We start from the raw sequence: 19456 nt of genomic DNA, 5'->3' as shown, positions 1-19456 counted from the left end.
GCTCAGTAGTTGTGGTGCACAGGCTTAGTTGCTCTGTGGCATGTGGAATCTTTCCAGACCAGGGCTCGAACCTATGTGCCCTGCATTGGCAGGTGGATTCTTAACCACTATGCTACAAGGGAAACCAAAGTTTAGAGTTTTAAAAAATAATCAAAATGCATATTGAAATGTAAATATTTTACCACACTTTGAGATCTTCAAAACTATTAATTTAATTACTTATTCAAAAAATTGTTTTGAATATGTATTATTTACCAAGCACTGTGCCTGCAGGTAACTGGGGTAACAGTGAGCCCAAAAAGACATTACATAGGACTCACCAGGAAAAAAAGGGAGAAGACTCAAATCAACAGAATTAGAAATGAAAATGGAGAAGTAACAACTGTCACTGCAGAAATACAAAGGATCATGAGAGACTACTACAAGCAACTATACGCCAATAAAATGGACAACCTGGAAGAAATGGACAAATTCTTAGAAAAGTATAACCTTCCAAGACTGAAGCAGGAAGAAGTAGAAAATATGAACAGGATAATCACGAGCACTGAAATTGAAACTGTGATTAAAAATCTTCCAACAAACAAAAGTGCAGGGGCAAATGGCTTCACGGGCGAATTCTAAAAAGCATTTAGAGAAGAGCTAACACCAATCCTTCTCAAACTCTCCCAAAATATAGCAGAGGGAGAAACACTCCCAAATTCATTCTACGAGGCCACTATCAGCCTGATACCAAAACCAGACAAAGGTGTCACAAAAAAAGAAAATTACAGGCCAATGTCACTGATGAACATAGTTGTAAAATCCTCAACAAAATACTAGCAAACAGAATCCAACAGCACATTAGAAAGATCATACACCATGATCAAGTGCGGTTTATCCCAGAAATGCAAGGATTCTTCAATATATGCAAATCAATCAATGTGATGCACCATATTAACAAACTGAAGGATAAAAACCACATGATAATCTCAATAGAAGCAGAGAAAGCTTTTGACAAAATTCAAGACCCACTTATGATAAAAACTCTCCAGAAAGTGGGTATAGAGGGAACCTACCTCAACATAATAAAAGTCATATATGACAAACACACAGCTAACATCATTCTCAAACATCATTCTCAATCAATCATCTCAAAAGATGAAAGCATTTCCTCTAAGATCAGGAACAAGACAAGGGTGCCCACTCTCATCACTATTATTCAACCTAGTTTTGGAAGTTTTCGCCATGGCAATCAGAGAAGAGAAAGAAAAAATAAGGAATCCAAATTGGAAAAGAAGAAGTAAAACTGTCACTGTTTGCAAATGACATGATACTATACATAGAAAATCCTAAAGATGCCACCAGAAAACTACTAGAGCTAATCAATGAATTTGGTAAAGTAGCAGGATACGAAATTAATGCACAGAAAACTCTTGCATTCCTATACATCAATAATGAAAAAACAGAAAGAGAAATTAAAGAAACACTCCCATTTTCCTTTACAATTAAAAGAGTAAAATACCTAGGAATAAACCTACCTAAGGAGGCAAAAGACCTGTATGCAGAAAACTATAAGACACTGATGAAAGAAATTAAAGATGATACAAACAGATGGAAAGATATACCATGTTCTTGGATTGGAAGAATCAACATTGTGAAAATGACTATACTACCCAAAGCAATCTGCAGATTCAATGCAATCCCTATCAGATTCAATGCAATGCCTTACCAATGACATTTTTCACAGAACTAGAAAAAGAAATTGTACAATTTGTGTGGAAATAAAAGACCCTGAATAGCCAGAGCAATCTTGAGAAAGAAAAATGGAGCTGGCGGAATCAGACTCCCTGACTTCAGAATATACTACAAAGCTACAGTAATCAAGACAGTATGGTATTGGCACAAAAACAGAAATATTGATCAATGGAACAGGAAAGAAAGTCCAGAGATAAACTCATGCACATATGGTCACCTTATCTTTGATAAAGGAGGCAAGAATATATAATGGAGAAAAGACAGCCTCTTCATTAAGTGGTGCTGGGAAAACTGGACAGCTACATGTAAAAGAAAGTAATTAGAACACTTCCTAACACCGTACACAAAAATAAACTCAAAATGGATTAAAGACCTAAATGTAAGGCTAGACACTATAAAACTCTTAGTGGAAAACATAGGTAGAACATTCTATGACATAAATCACAGCAAGATCATTTTTGACCCACCTCCTAGAGTAATGGAAATAAAAACAAAAATAAACAAATGGGACCTAATGAAACTTAAAATTTTTGCACAGTCAAGGAAACCATAAACAAGACAAAAAGACAACCTTCAGAATGGGAGAAAATATTTGCAAATGAAGCAACTGACAGAAAATTAATCTTCAAAATATACAAGCAGCTCATGCAGCTCAATATCAAAATAACAAACAACCCAATCTATAAATGGGTGGAAGACCTAAACAGACATTTCTCCAAAGAAGATATACAGATTGCAAACAAACACATGAAAAGTTGCTGAACATCACTAATTATTAGAGAAATGCAAATCAAAACCACAATAAAGTATCACCTCACACCAGTCAGAATGGCCATCATCAAAAAATCTAGAAAAAATAAATGCTGGAGAGGGTGTGGAGAAAAGGGAACACTTTTGCACTGGTGGTGGGAATGTAAATTGATACAGCCACTATAGAGAACAGTATGGAGGTTCCTTAAAAAACTAAAAATAGAACTACCATATGACCCAGCAATCCCACTACTGGGCATATACCCTGAGAAAACCATAAATCAAAAAGAGATATGTACCCCAATATTCATTGCAGCACTATTTACAATAGCCAGGACATGGAAGCAACCTAAGTGTCCATCATCGGATGAATGGATAAAGAAGATGTGGCACATATATACAAAGGAATATTACTCGGCCATAAAAAGAAATGAAATTGAGTTATTTGTAGTGAGGTGGATGGACCTAGAGCCTGTCATACAGAGTGAAGTAAGTCAGAAAGAGAGAAACAAATACCATATGCTAACACATATATATGGAATCTAAAAAAAAAAAATCGTTCTGATGAACCTAGGGGCAGGACAGGAATAAAGATGCAGATGTAGAGAATGGACTTGAGGACACAAGAGGGCAAGGGGAAGCTGGGACGAAGTGAGAGAGTAGCATGGACATATATACATTACCAAATGTAAAATGGATGGCTAGTGGGAAGCTGCTGCATAGCGCAGGGAGATCAGCTTGATGCTTTGTGACAACCTAGAGGGGTGGGAGGGAAGCTCCAGAGGGAGGGGATATGGGTATATATGTATACATATAGCTGATTCAGTTTGTTGTACAACAGAAACTAACACAACATTGTAAAGCAATTGTACTCCAATAAAGATTAAAAATTTTTTTTTTAAATAAAAAAAATTAAAAAAAAATAAAATGTATAAAAACCCACAAAGGTTACAGTTACATTAGAAAAAATATATTAAATAGGGATAAATCTAAGGAAAGATTTGCAAGGTCAGTATAGACAAAGATCAAAGAAGGCTTAAAAAAAAGAGGGATATAATAATCATGGATTGGATTTAATATTGCAAGTGGATAATTCTACCAAAATTTTTCTCTGTACTCAGCTCTATTCAAAACAGGCCCAAACTGCAAACAGACCTAATGTCCATCAATGGAAGAATGATAAATAAATTGTGGGATACTCACAAATGAAATTTAGGAGAAAACACATAACAATATGCATGAATATTACCGATATAATGTTGAGTGAAAAATACAAGCCATAAAAAACTCCGTATATTCCCAAAACTAGTAAAACCAATCAGAAGGAAGGATACTGGGTTTTTGTTTTTGTTTTTGTTTTTGTTTTTGGTGGGGGTGTGGGGTTAAGAATCAGGATAATGACTATAAGAGACACAAGGTGACTCTCTAGTTCTTAATAATGTTTTGTTTCCTGACCTGGATTGTAGTTACACAGGTATGTTCACTTCGTGATAATTCACTGAGCTGTACATTTATGATTTGTGCACTTTTCTATATGTAGATTAAAAGAAGTCTTGCCCTTTGAAAATAAAGTCTCAGCCATTTTGTAATTAGCAAATAGTCAATTAGTAATTGGCATTTTTATAATGCTAAGCATGTCTTTTGCAAAGCTTCCTTTTTGTGCGTGTTCAAACACCTTATAATATTTCCATATTTCTTAGTATAGTAAGCAAGACCATGTCTGTATCTATCTCTTCAACACTCATTGAATTAGGACCTCTATGCCACAAGTATGTTGTCAGGTGCTGAAGATAAAAACCCAACCCTCAAAAGGAAGATTTTGTTGCAATTTGGTATTTCTCATATGGGTCATTCTAAGAGAATGTCAACAAAAATATTCCAAGTATTTGTAAAATTAAATGGGTTGATGTCTACATTTGTTATTTTACTTTTTGCATGGATGCTTCCTGTGTACAAATGTGTATTATGTAACAGAGAGTGAGATTGTGGATGGACATGATGAGCTCAGGATGGCTGGGTTTAGAAGTAAAGAAAAAAACCCTGTTTAGAGGTCATACAGTAAATTACCATTTGTGTCAAAGAGTGAAAAAATAGGAAATACTTCTGAATATGATGAAAGATATCATCCATACCCTTTTGGTTCTTCATGTGGGTAAAACAATATATTCAGGCATATATTTTAATATTCTTGAAAATAAAATGGTTTATAAAAGTTTTAGTAGAAGAAAATATGAAATGTGGTTTGGGTTAGGGAATTTTCTCCATGAAGCAATGTATTTAGAAGTAAATGAAACAGAAACACAGTATACACTGAGTTATTCATTACTTTCTAAAAGAATTATACAAGGTTGCCTTTCAATAGGACAGGGGAAGGAACAAGTTAAGCAACTGTTACATCTTCAAGTTACTTCTATAATTTCCTTTTGATCTGCTGATTTTTTAAAATCATAAATAGTTTTAGTTAGCCTCCTAGTCTCTGAAAATAACCTAAGAAGGAAATCTAATGATAGAGACATGAAAGCTATTTGATTTTTCCAGAGTCCGCAGAATTTCAGAAAAAGGAGGGTAGAAGTATTTTCTTCTCACTGTTTAGTTTTTTATATTCTTATTTTTATATAGTCATAACAAAAAGCCAAAGAAGAATCTGTAAAACAGCTGCTACCCACACACCATATGGAAAATAAAACAGCCTTTGTTTTAGCCTTTTGGTAACTGGTTTCATTTCGGCTTCTTTTCCCCCTTTAAATTATGTCTGAAATTCCATTTTACACACACACACACACACACACACACACACACACACACACACACACACACTCACCCTTGCACCCTCTGCTATACCAATTAAATGCAATCTGCATAATATGAGTTATTGTCAAACAACAGTGAGGACCATTTTTTTTTTTTTTTGTCTCCTGCTTTGATGATTAGAGTCAGCTCATAAAATAAAAACAACAATCTCATCCCTTTTCCCCTTAAGAAATCCCCACTACAACTTATTTTATAGAGCAAAACACAATTAGTGTCTTTTCAGTACAATCAATAAGTGGAAATGGCTTTAGTGACATGTCTAAAATGAACTTCTGAGTTACATACCCTCTGGAAGTTCTAAAAATAAATACATGCAAGTCTTGAACATAGCCTGGGAAAAGGAGTCGCTTAGGGTGTGTGTATCTTTTAGTGAGAATTGTAAAATGGGACAAGTTGTTTTGTCTTTTGTTCTTCTTCATAATAAGCATGAAAAGTTAAGAATTAGGACTAGGACACTGTGTACTTTTCCCCCTGCTATAAAAATACATTGTCGCTTATTATTGAAATGAACCCAGCCATTAAAAAAATATACTTAATAATACTCTTCCAAAAAGGTCACAATGAACACAAACACCATTAACTTGATAATCGTGGGGAATTTTGTTTCACAGGCAGAATATACAATATAATATTTAAAAATATGTCTAAAAATTTCCTTTTTATTTTATTCAGTAAAATTTTTATCGATTGATTTATTGTTTTATTTAGGAAAATTGAGGACATTTAGGAACAGAAGCATATGCTCAAGCAAACAGAAACTTATGCCCATGGAGGGCATTGGCATGGGTTTATCCCACTAGTGTTTCTTCAGAGGATCAGGATGCTAAGGAATCCCGGGGTAATTATGGACATAAGAATTGTATTGTTCCAATGTCTTCCTGTCTGCCTTTTGCTTATTTAAATTTCTCACCAACATCTCTCAGTATTAAACTGATTTTTTTTAAGAGCAGGCACTAGATCTTAATAGTTTTTGCATTTCCACTGCCTAGCACAGTGCCTGATAATAAATTCTTGATAAGTGAAGGAATAACAAATATTAATCATCCAACGTTGCATTATAACCCAATTTCCTTTGTCATTCATCCCAATTTGGGAAAAATCAGAGAAAAGATGATGAAATTTGGCCCTATTTTTCTTTAGTCTTTTTTCTTGCTAAACTGGCATCTGCTCTGATTTTGTATGCACATAAAAATCCCGGTATTCTAGGAAAAGCTTTAGAGGCTCTGCTCTAAGATTCAGGAATTACCATTCACAGGACACTTAATGCTGGTGGGTTCATAAATTCAAAACTGAAACTAATAATTTATTTGCATGGGCCAATGACAGGGATGGCATTCGAGATGGGGCAGTCATGATAATTCAAAAATCAGTCATTCAATAAATATAGCTCACTTCTGATTTTCAATCATACTGCATGTCATAAGCTAGAAATTTTACATATCTCAATGTCAACACTGTCTACATTTAGTCTCTGTAGCCATGAAATCTCAAGCTACTTCCATGTAAGTAAACAAAATTCTCAAATGGGTTGTTTTAAGAGAATGTCAACAAAATTGTTCAATTGTATTTGTGAAATACAATTAGATGGAGTGGTGTCTATATTTGTGATTTCATATTCTTTCTTATTTCCTCAGATGGTTATTTTTGTGAGGTAGTATTAGACTTGTATAATAAAAGGCAGCCTTGCAAACTTGTTGAAAAGACCACTTTTTTTCTTTTCATAGCAGAATTCGAATCTAGCCTAATTGTGACATTTAGAAATGTCCATGGGTGGACTCACTTTGAAATTAAAGGGGATGATATTACTAAAATTTCCTGAAGCCTCTTACTATAAAGTCATTTTATTTTCTGGTAGGCTAGGGGCTGTCATCATTCTGACCCTATCTTTATGCATAGCTATTTCTACCATATCAATTGCTTTGACCATTCTATTAGATAGAGCAATTAGTCATTTTAATAACAAAAACAGTTTGATTTGAATTAATTGGTTAATGTATTTGAAAGTGTAAGTTAGTTGCAGATGAACATAGTTTAAGTCAAAATGCTTGATTCATTATTTGGTAAACAAATTAGAGTGTAATGGAGGCTTCCTTGTAAAGGACAAAAATGCCAAATGTAGGTGGGTAATTGACAGATGGTATCAGGGAAAGCCTCCTACTGAGATCCTTACAGCTGCCCTATAGGTCTGGCTACATCAGGGAAAAGAATGTCAAGACCAAAGACATCAAACAAAAGGAGCTACAAGGCCTTACCAAAAAACCAAAAAACAAAAATGAAAGAAAAAAACTGAAATAAAGTCTCCCTTGCTAGACTGTGAACTTCATAAGGGCAGGGACTCTGTCTATTTTACTTATTGTTTTACGCCACGCACTGCACCAAGACTTAGCAGGCATTCAATAAATATCACGTGGATAAGTAAGTGAATGAATAATAAATGATAACTGAGATTCAGACGAAACACACAGAAAGTCAGATCAGGGACAAACGAGATCCAAATCTGACTGACAATCCAGGTCACAATTAGAATCAGGCTGTGAGTCAATTGAAGAGCATACAGGGGAAGGAGAGCACAGTGATGGGAGCTTAGAAGGGGGATCAGGTGATGTTATAAGAGCTTTAAGGACTTTATTGCTCTTGATGATGTCCATCTTCCCTCTAAATGACCCTTGCTTGAGGGTAGCCTCCCAAGATTAGTAGAAGAGAAAACACAAAGATTTCAGAGTCAAGTGAACGACATAGGTTCAAGTTTGATTATTTATTAAGAAGAGTTCATTGAGGGGTTATCATTAGTTAATACCGTACTATGTATTCTAGAGATAAAGTTTGTCCATATCAAAATGGCAGTTGAGTATGTGTTTGACAGGAGCCATATCCTAGAAGGAATTAAATGTGTGCACATGAATTCAGAAATGATTTCTTTTTTCTCATGTACCTCCACTATTATTCCTGGTGTATCAAGGGAAGTTTCCCATATAAAATTCTCATCTTGACTTCTTTTAACTGCTTTTATCTGAGGCTAAAATAGTTGTCTGCAGTGGTTAATTCGATTCTCTTATAATCATTGACTGGTGCGAAAACATATTGAGAGGTTGAGTCTGACTCTTACCCATTTCTAATAACACTGGAGAGTTACGATTCTAATGTATATCAAGACACCTTGATATCCTGACAAGAGACTTAAATGATTCCACAACAAACAAATGTGTTGCTGGTCTGGAGTTCTGAATTGAGGTTCTCTCCAAATTGCTGCCACTAGTCATTATTTAGATAGAAGTAATATTCTTAAGGGTATTTGATGTCTACAACCTGAAGTAACTAAACTGATAACACAAGGGATATTGATCACTTATTTAATTGTGAAAATTTCCTGAAGATCACCAGTAACTGCTAAACCCAATAGAAACTTTTCTGCTTTCATCTCGATCTCTTAGCAGGTGTAAACACAGTTGACCTTTTCATTCTTTTTGATTAGCTCTTTTAGTTTCTTTGATACCTCGCACACTCGATTTTCTCTCCATCAAGATAATCTCTCCTTGTCACTCTCCATGCTGATTCCTTTCCTTCAGCTAAATTTCTACATGCTGATTGCACCAGGACACAGCTTATCTCCCCCTTCATTCTTCCTATTATCCTCTCCTTTCCTCTACTCCTTTCTGGGAATTTGTCTTTAGGTGATTTAATGTAATAGAATGGCTTTAAATACACCTTTATGATTGCTCCCTTTATGTCTTCATCCTTGATCTCTTAATTAGACTCCAAACTCACATATCCTATTGTTTATCTGACTTATCCTCTTACATTTCCAATAGGCATCTCAAATTTAATTTAGGCAAAACAGACTTCTTTATTTCCCATTTTCAAATCTCTTCTTTGTCCAGGTTTTCCCTTTAAATTTTTATTATTATAGTTATTATTTGGTAAATCGTACCACTATTCATCCATTTGACCAAGACCATGATGTAGGAATCATCATTTTCCTTCCCTCCACATTTGATCATTCATTGTCATTATTCTGAACTACTAATTAGAATACTTTTGGGTTTAGATTGTCCTCTATGTTTAAAAGTCTCATGAGAGAAAAAATTTTTATAACTTTATAAAATGGGAGGAAATTTGAAGTTTCAATAGTCTACTGCCTTGCCCACACATTAAACATCCAAGAAATATTTATGGACTGAATGTCCTGAGTTAAAGAAATGCATTGTTAAATCCTTATTTACATTTCCCCCTTTTTAAATGTAAGCCTGCTTTCTTCGTTAAAAATGAGAAATTTCCCTTAAAAATAAAAATTTTTAAATTCTAAAAAAAAAAGAAAATCCTGCCAGACCTGCCTCTGAAGTATGTCTACCTTTCTCCTACTCCACTGTTATGACCTTAGTCTAAGTTATCATCATTTCTTGCATGGATTATTGCAATGACTTCCTAACTTCTACTCTTGACCTTTCTCCCCTCACCCTTTCATTCTGCATGGAATAGCTGCCAGAGTAATATTTTTAGAAAAATGTAAATCAGACATTGTCACTCTCCTCCTAAAATTGCCCCAATGGCTTTTCATTGTATTTGGAATGAAATACAAACTCTTCTCATAATCTATATATCCCTACATAATATTGTATCTGCCCACCTAACTCTCTGACTACTTCAAATTTCACTCACATCACTGTTCACCAAGGTGTAGTTGCTCCACTTCCTTCTGTTCCTTAAGTGAATCAGGTGTGTTCTACCTATGCACTTCATGTATTGTTATCTAAGTTCATTTTTCTCACATTTATTTATTTATTTTCTCCCATTAGGATGCAGTATTCATAAGAGCAGGACCTTTTCTATCTTATTCACCCATTCAATTCAGGAAAAACAGGAGACGTGACCAAAAACACTGTCTCCACTCTTTTCAGAACGGCTCAGGACTGGTAGCGGTTATAGTAACTAACTACTTTAGACATTGCAGATAAAGCTGCAATTATGGCTAGAAAAACGACTCACAGGATTGATATGATAAGTACATAAAACTTGAAACCAGTCTCATTGGCTTTGGTGACAAAAACAATGCTTGTTTCATCGTCATCATGCTCAGAGTTCTACTATTAGTAAATACAACTAGGATTGTAGCCGGGATAGAATAGAGGAGGGAGATCGTGATGAGATAAAATATTAAGCTTTAGGGGTTACTACATTTTAGAAATATTTAGTTCGGGAGATCTTTTTACTGAAAAGAAAGACGAGGAGACAATGAGAACAGTAAATTCTGGGATGGGTAAGGTGAAGAGCAGAGGTAGAGTTTTTCTTAAAGGGATAGAGAGTAGAAAAAAGAGGGGGTGGGAGTGATGCTGGTAAGTTTTACTTATATCACATTTATTTATTTTTGAATTTTATTTATTTTTTGAATTTTATTTTATTTTTTATACAGCAGGTTCTTACTAGTTATCTATCTTATACACATCAGTGTATACATGTCAATCCCAATCTCCCAGTTCATCCCACCACCACCACCACACACCCCACCCCACTTTCCCCTCTTGGCATCCATACGTTTGTTCTCTATATCTGTGTCTCTATTTCTGCCTTGCAAACCGGTTCACCTGTACCATTTTTCTAGGTTCCACATATATGTGTTATTATACGATATTTGTTTTTCTCTTTCTGACTTACTTCACTCTGTATGACAGTCTCTAGGTCCATCCACATCTCTACAAATGCCCCAATTTCACATTTATTTTTAAAATCTACAAGCAACTATACACTTATGAGAGAGTATATCTTGTAAAGAGTCTTTGCTGACTATATTTTACTTAAAATAACAGTTATGTCATATTTGGTCATTGAATTATATAAAGTTTTAATTATTTTCTGATAATGAAAAGCATACATTTGATTTTCCCATTAACAAGATATTGTTTTCTTTTTTTTTTTTTTGGTAACAAGATGCCATCCTTTTAAAAATACAATTTATAATGCACTATAAAATACTATAAATGTTACTGTGCCCATGGAAGCTGTGTTGCTCCTTTGTGTAAATATAGTTGTCAGAATTTGTGTTGATTTACTTTAAATAAAATTCAGTCAATGTGATGATTGCTCCAGAATTTGATTAAATTCTATTAACATATCCTTAAAGATATTCCATTTTTGCTTGTGATAAGTTGTTGTTTTGAATAAAATAGATTTAGAGAAAACTTTGTGCTCTGACACTCTTGAGTGCCATGCTTGAGTGATCTTGATCTTGATCTCTAGTAAAACCTTGATCACCAGCATTTTGTAAAACCCTTCTCACCATGGTCAGTAAGGTCTCTGCATGGCCATACCCATTGGGCAATCTCAGGCCTCATCTTTCTGAATTTCTTAGCAGCATTTGACTCAGTAGAACACTCCATTTTAAAATTCTTCTCTTGGCTTCTGAACTTCTTCAATGTCTTCTATAGTTTCTTTGGCCATATCCTCTTTCGTTCTTGAGTTCCAAATGATGAGGCAACATAGGGCTCAGTTCTCAGACATCTTTATCAACATTCGGTGATCTCAGCCAGCACATGTATAAAAACCATTTATATACTGAAGATTCCTCAGAGTTATAGCTCTGTCTCTAACCTTTCTCTTAAAATAAGACTTAGCTCTTTTTGTAAAAAAATAAAATAAAATAAAAGACATAAAATTTAACACATTAAACCAGAATCTTTGATCTTTTTCTCTAAAATATGCTCTTCTCCATCAGTTCCTTATGTATGTGAATGATTTGTCATTCTCCCAGCTTCTTTGGGTCAAAAAGCTCTGGAATTAATTTGACATAGTCCACGTCCAATTCATAATCAAATCCTGCCACACTTCCACTCAAAATATATCTTAAAAGGTCCACTTCTCATCAATTCCACCTCTACTGTTCTAGTCGAAAGCAACTTCATTGTCTGCTAGGTTGGAAGGACCGCTTCTCCACTGCTCTACCTGAGGTCCTCTCTAGAGTCTGTTCTTCACCCTCTAGACCAAGAGATGCTTTTAAAATACGAGTCAGAGCCTGACTTGACTCTCTGTTCGTAATCATTAATGGCTTTTCCTTATACTGAAGATAAAATCCAAACTCCTTTTCCTGGTTCACAAGACTGCATACAACCTGGTTCTTGTCCTGGCGATTTTTCCTGCTACCACTCTTCCTGTTGTTCACTGTTATCTGGCCAAAATCCCTCCTGTTCTCTTCTTTGAACAAGGCCAGCATGCTCTTAAGACAGAGCCTTTGAGTTTGCTGTTCTCTCTGCCTCTCTCTCTCTCTTTCTTTCTCTCATTTGATGATGTCAAATGTCACAACCTCAGAAAGGTTAATTCCTCAAACCTCTATAAACAGCAGACTCTCACTCTCCCTTCTTGTGCAGTACTGTTTTTCTGTACAGCATTCATCATCAACTGAAATTATATCACACATTTATTTGTTAGCTTGTTTATTGTTTGCCTTCCCTACTACAACATAAGCTTCATGAGGACAGGGACTTTAATTTGCTCATTGTTTTATCCCTAGCATCTAGCTCAGTGTCTGCTAATTAGTAGGCCTCCAATAAATATTTGTTGAAAGAATGAATGAATGATGATTTATATTTAGAAAGAGAACCATTGTTCACAAGCTTAAATCTTATGTGATCTCTGTAGGACCTCATAGAAAGCTGTTATTACAGGTGAATCACGGTGGGAATATGAATGTCATGCGATTAGGACAGGCAGAAAAAAAGTTGAGGGTGACTGGTTGTGTGACAGGAGCACCACTTTGAGATGTGGAAGCCTGGACCTTCACTCTTCTGAACACCAGAGTACACCTTATGGCTTACTACAAGTATGCACACCAGATGTTCTGATTCAGAGGTCTAGGTGGACCTATACTCATGTAATTGTTTTAGGTTGAGTTCCATAGAAGCAGAGCTTGAGACTGGGATTTGAATGATGCGATTTACTGTGAGAGTGCTTGCAGGTGAATCTATAAGGAAGGGAGGAAAAGAGGATGGGAAGTAGAAAGAACTGAGCAAGAGTGTGGTCCCAGGTGATCTAGCCTTGGCCTGATGTACATGACAAAGGCTCTGGATCATAAACTGTACCATAAAGTTGTTTCCTCCTTGAAGCAAGGGACCAGTATCAGTCAGTGTCAGCCAGTCATTGACCTTGGGTTGCTTGATTGTGGGGCTGGTACCTTTTCAGGTAAGGCATCACCCCTTAGTGGAGGGCAGTTCTCCAGAGGGGAAGCTGAAAACCATTCATAGCCAACACTCACAGCAGCTAGGGGATGGTGCCCTGGCCCAGTGAAGGGGAGCAGGGCAGACCACCCCAATGTCTTCTACAGTGGGAACAAAAGGGGCTGATTGTGAAGCACAGATATTCATTTGTTCAACAAATATTTATTGTAGCTGTCCTGAGCCAAGTACTACCAGTCCTGGGATTCACTGGTGAACAGACATGGTCCCTGCAGCATGGCTAGGGAGAAAAAGAGATTTTAATAAAACAAACATGCAATCCTGATATGATACATATTGAATTATCACCAAATAATGAATTGAAGCAAGATTGTAGAAATAAATCCATGATATTGTATAGGTAATGGTTTCATATAAATGGTCTTTGCTATAACTCTTAGAAAGATTGTATAAACTCTTAATCACTGTAATCTTTAATGCTGGCTGTATATTAATCAAATAGTTCTCAGCCATTATTTGAAAACTCAAATATAATAAAGAAATGTGTTTTTAGCCTGGAAACCATGTTGGTATACAAGTCCTATATTTGGTCATTGTTTAAAAATCAAGATGATTTTCTCTTAGTGGCAGTTGAATCAGAGGAAAAGTAAACATTAAAAAGTTTAAAGACAACTAAGATCCTCAATTGGATGCTAATTCTTTTTTGTATTTTATAAATTACTCCCCTAATCCTATCCCTCACTGGCAAAGGCAAGAACAAGAGCTGTATGAGAGCTCTTGTTTTTGTGGAATACTCAAGTTCACAGACTGCCCACAATCCTTTAGTCCATGTGGAGGATAAAATTTTATTGAAGTCAATGAATTGTTATAAAATGTTCACCACTATAAGGCTGGCATAACTATGTTTAAAGACAGTAAAATTTGAAGGACAAAAAGTCATTTGAGTGAATAGGTACAGATCACTAAGTTCCAAGCAAATCTGAGAAGTTAGTATAGGAGGTAAGATCTGCCACGAACAATATAATAGGAAAACTTGTTTTATACATTAAATTATTAGAGAGGAATACACAAAAAGTATTTTTAACCACCAATAAATTGGATACCAGTAAATATCAACCTGTAGCTCCTGGTTTTTTTATCTAAAGTTCTATTTTCTCTCTCTCTCTTTTTTTTTAAATCTTTGCCCAGTGCTATGGAAACTACTATATTGAAAAATAAGCTAGCTAATGAGCAACATAATACATGTCAGTAGAATAGTATATTTCTCATTTCTTTTCCATAGAGCGAAATTTCAAAGGAATGTAATTCTGTTGAAGTGTCACCAAACCATTTCTTCAAGAGAGTACAGTGCCGGCAAAAATAACAAGGCTTATTTTCAGTAATTCTGTTCATACCTCAAATCCCTGTGGTCTTCCTAGACTCTCTTTAATATGTTTCCATGCAACAAGAATCTCTGACACAGACACACTTGTAGCCTTGACATCTGTGGGAGCAGCAGTGGGTTCTGTATGAAGGAAAATGGAAATAATAAACCACGATGGTAACAAGTTATGCATACCAAAACATTGCACCTGAATATGTCAGGTGTTACTGCCCTCTATCTGATTTTTGAAATGAAGTGCTGTGATGATTATGAAAAGCACAACAAGAAAAAAAGATGTTCTTTTTGGATTTCTACACTGTGTCCAAGTCTCATCAGTACCTTACCAATGACAAATAACAAATCTAGCAAGACAAGTAAAGAAGATCTTTATCCTTGGATTAACTAGGACGTTTCTGGAGAAGTTACATTGTCTGACTTAAATTGTCTGCCAGTCTAGCATAATGATCAAAAGAATGGACTAGGAGTCAGGCTTGGATTTTTTTGTTGCTGTTGTTGTTGATTTTTGTCTTCCAAAAAATTACTTACCTTTAGACAAGTTGCTTTACCTCTTCCTGAGCTCCAGTTCCGTCTTCTGTCATTTGGGCATATTGAGAGTACTTAGCTCATAAACTTTTAAGGTTAATTTTAATTGAAATAATACATATAAATTATTTAGCACGGTGCTTGGCACTTAAAACATTCATTCACAAAATATCACTTTTTATTTTATTTTTTTACCCTGTGAAGGCACAAACAGAATCTAAATTTCATTAGATTTCTTTTATTGTTCCAACCACAAAGCTACATTTCCATGATTGTGTAAGGAATGTGTTATGAATCATGATATTTAAAAGGCATGCATTGACTTTTAAGACAGATATAGACCAAAAAGGAAAGTCCCCGAAGGTCTCGGTGCTGCTGTTCAAAACCACCTTTTCATTCATTCCTATGCTCAGTGACCTTTCTCACTACTTTTTTTTTTTTTTCAAATACACCATGTCTGACTGGTATCCATCAAGAGGTGCACTTTATTTGAGGTTGTACTCTATGTGAGGAACAAAATATTTTCAGCTCTGACATTGCTGAATCATAAATACTGTGTCACAAACACACGTTAACTGAAATGGCGGAATAAAGGCCATAAGTTAGTTCAACTAGTCTATACAAAGTCGATTTCAAAAACCCCTACTCCATAAAAATTGTAGAGGCTTTTTGATTCTAACCCCATATCACTGGTAAGACTTCAGATGAAACTGTTGACAAAAAATATATATATATATTTTTATATATATATATATATATATATATATATACACACACACACACACACACATTTTTTGTTTGTTTGTTTTTAGATTCAGGGAACCATACTACAAAGGCAGAGTTCTAAATTTAATTTTTAAGTCTCAGTCATATAAAGGGAATTATTGAGTTGGCCAAAAATTTTGTTTGGGTTTCCCATAAGATGTTATGGAAAAACCCGAACGAACTTTTTGGACAACCCAATATAACCATTTGCTGAGGTTTTTCCTTTACTAATGGAAGGTGGCCACATATCTACCTAGAGAGCCTTTATATATTATTAATTGAAAAATATAAGTTCAAAACATCTACCCTTGTTACTGTAAAAAAGCACACAGAAGACTTTTTCAAAGGTGCACGTTTGCACTGAGCAATGATTTTTCTTTTGGTAAAGTTTTCATTAAAATTACATACTATATTTGTGTTACTTCAAAGTGCTTTGGTAAATTCACATTAATCTTTACACAGAAGCTGACATTAGTTTCTGCCATGGTATAAATTGTCATTTCTCATTCTGCCCTTTGAATATCTTTTATTTTCTTTTGCTTAATGGTTTCCTTCATCCCACTTTCCAACTGCCTATTATTTGTGCATCTACCAGATTTAAAAAAAAAAAAAAAAACTCTGTGAAAAGCTTCTACTTTTATTTCATTCTAGAATTCTGTTCAGTAGACCTGCAACAAAATTTTTTTTCATTGCTATTTAACAGGAGTTAAAATTCTTTATTTTGCAAGTAAATGAAAGGAAATGCTCATGTTCTTAAGTGTGTATAATCTGACCTCCAGGGTTTAAGATATGATTTATTTCAAAGAAATCCACCCTTTGAATATCATTTGTTACTTGGAAGAAGTTTTGCTTATCTTTTAAGTGAATGCATTGCAGAGATTTGTGTGACAAATGCCTTCTTTCAACTTTTTTTTTATTATTGAGGCAATTACATCTTTGTCAAAGGAGATTGCAGGGGGATAAATAATTTCAGAAGCACAAAATATGTGGTTGGATGGCAGCCTTTTGATCTCTCTTTACCACTAGAGAGAGAAATTTCTCTCTCAGCTTTCTGTAGCACTACACAAGTTTACGTACTTTTTAAATAGAATGACGAAAGTTTTAAAAAAGTAAAAAATGAAGAAAAATATTCAGAAATTATTTCCCAAACCAGCACCCTAATTTCTATTTAAAAGCTCTAAGCTTTTTAAATCCAGGTCAGATACAAGAAGACATTTCACAGTTGCACTCTCGGGGGATAAATATTATAGTTGCATTAAATGAATGAGGGTAAATGAAACAAGAATTGAAGAGTCATTTTTTATTTTTTTCACCTTCTGGATGTAAATAGTATCAGAAGTAGACCCATGCTGACCTGCGTTGGAAATTTAAGCATGTAAAAAAGTGACCTCATTCAGTTTACTTCCAAAAGTTTCAATTTGTACGGTTTATTACCTAGTGAATATTTTCATGTGTATCAAAAAGTTTGTCTGCAAGCAAGAGTAACTGACTAGATCATAGAATGTCTGCTTTGAATTGGAACTAGCTGTCCTGTTTGGGCATCCCATTGCAATTGAATGATGGAAAGTCACAACTAGAAAGAATTTTAGAAAGTCACTTGGATCAAAGGTCACACATAGATGGCCAGTGGGTCTTCAGCCATATTTTGTTTGCCCAAATAAGCTATTAAATTAATTAATTCCAACATTCCATCTAAAAATAAAAATTTATGGCTTATTTTGGGGAAAAAAGGGGGATACCAAGTCTGAATCCTTGGGTGCTGGTAGATGAGAATTAGCAGTTGGTCCCATTAGTCAGGGCATATTCTTTTTAGTTTTCCAGATTCTCTACCAGTCCTTATTGTCTCACTTCTGGGACTACTTCACTTATTTATATTTCTTACCTGACGTCTATAGGCTTTTGAGTTACGAACCTATGTTTTAAATCCATGTCCTCATTTTTTTTTTTTGCTTTTTAAACTTTTTTTTTAATCTAAACTACTGTAAAATCACATAATATGATTCAGAAGGCAAAGTGTCATCAGGAGCAAAGTAATAAATCCAGTGCTCTTTCACTGTAAATATTTATTATTCTCTTACTTCTAAAACTTAAAAATATGAAATTTATTGTTAATTTGATGAATGCTCCCTATCATGAAATTGTTTAGATGCTACACACACACAGTTCTCATTGCTCCCTCATCTTAGTGATTGTAGACCAGTGAAGATTTGTGTCTCTGTGATAAGTTTGCACAGGCTACATTAACTGCATAAAGGAAAAAGGACTTACGAATATCACTGCATATAATAGGTACAGTCTGAAAATTTAAACATGCCCTCATTTTGCAGATGAAAAAAGTGACATAGAAACAGGTTGATTTATCCGAACTCTGCTTCTGGCTCTGAAAGAGCCCCAAGTAGAACTCAGGTCTCAAATGCTCTCTCTTCTGTTGTTTTTAAATGGCACCAAGGAAGCAGCTGGCTCATTCTTTACCTCTGAGGGTCAGTTTTGGGATGCAGAAGAGATTTTACAAGAAGAATATATAGTCAATTCTCTTGCTGCATAATTGTTTCCAAATAACTGACAGATGAATGAATGGAATAAGATTAAAAACAAATGAACAAAAATAACAAAGAAAATAGATGAGGGGGGAATAACCAAAGGTAATAATAGTAACTACCATTTATCGAAGATTTGATATATGCCAAGCCTTATTTAAAATTCTTTATAATGTATCAATTAATCCTCCCAACAACCCTACTATCATTGTCACCATTTTTCAGATGAGGAAATCCAGGGGCAGAGAGGTTAAGCCACTTGCCCAAAGTTGCACAGCTGCTAGAGGGTGGAGAGAAGATTTGAACAGAGCAGTCAGGCCCTGACCACCACACTGTTCTGCTTCTGTGCACACATCTGTGTTTACCCCCCTGGTGCTTCTTCCTACTGCTTTCTCTTCTCCTTGCCCCACCACACCTAACTTCTCTCAAGAATATTTATGTTGGAATCCCCAGCTGGCCTCTCTAAGTCTTGCCAGAAACCACCTAAACCCCTGTCATCTCCTATTTAACCCTGCCACAGGCATACTATCAACTCCTTTTATTCCTATTTCATGGAATTTTTGATAATTTTGAACCACAGCTACACTGCTCCTCATAGATCTTGTCATATTCAGGCATCTCTAAAACTCTCCTGATCTGTAAATCACAGGATGCTTCTTGCCACTCCTACTTCTATCTGTTATGCTCGGGTAATTTGATGAAAATTCAGGGATTTATTTGACATTACACTAGCATTTTGTCTAATAGATTCAAAGGTTTTTAAAGATTTCTTTTTTTTTTTCACTTATGATGAT

General features: G+C 35.1%; 1 protein-coding gene across 1 annotated transcript in view; it reads right to left on the bottom strand.

Annotated features, from left to right (window-relative positions):
* The window catches only part of CNTN5 (contactin 5), a 1371764-nt gene that overhangs the window by 21431 nt on the left and 1330877 nt on the right, over positions 1-19456 (bottom strand). The window contains exon 21 of the mRNA XM_082339878.1: positions 14849-14958. Coding sequence (XP_082196004.1) covers positions 14849-14958 — 110 coding nt within the window. The remainder of the gene's footprint in view (positions 1-14848; positions 14959-19456) is intronic.

The sequence above is a fragment of the Balaenoptera borealis genome (assembly GCF_965194805.1).
Source record: "Balaenoptera borealis genome assembly, chromosome: 11".
Taxonomy (NCBI): Eukaryota; Metazoa; Chordata; class Mammalia; order Artiodactyla; family Balaenopteridae; genus Balaenoptera; species Balaenoptera borealis.
Note: the sequence above shows the minus strand (reverse complement) of the source record. Positions and strands in the feature narration are given on the sequence as shown.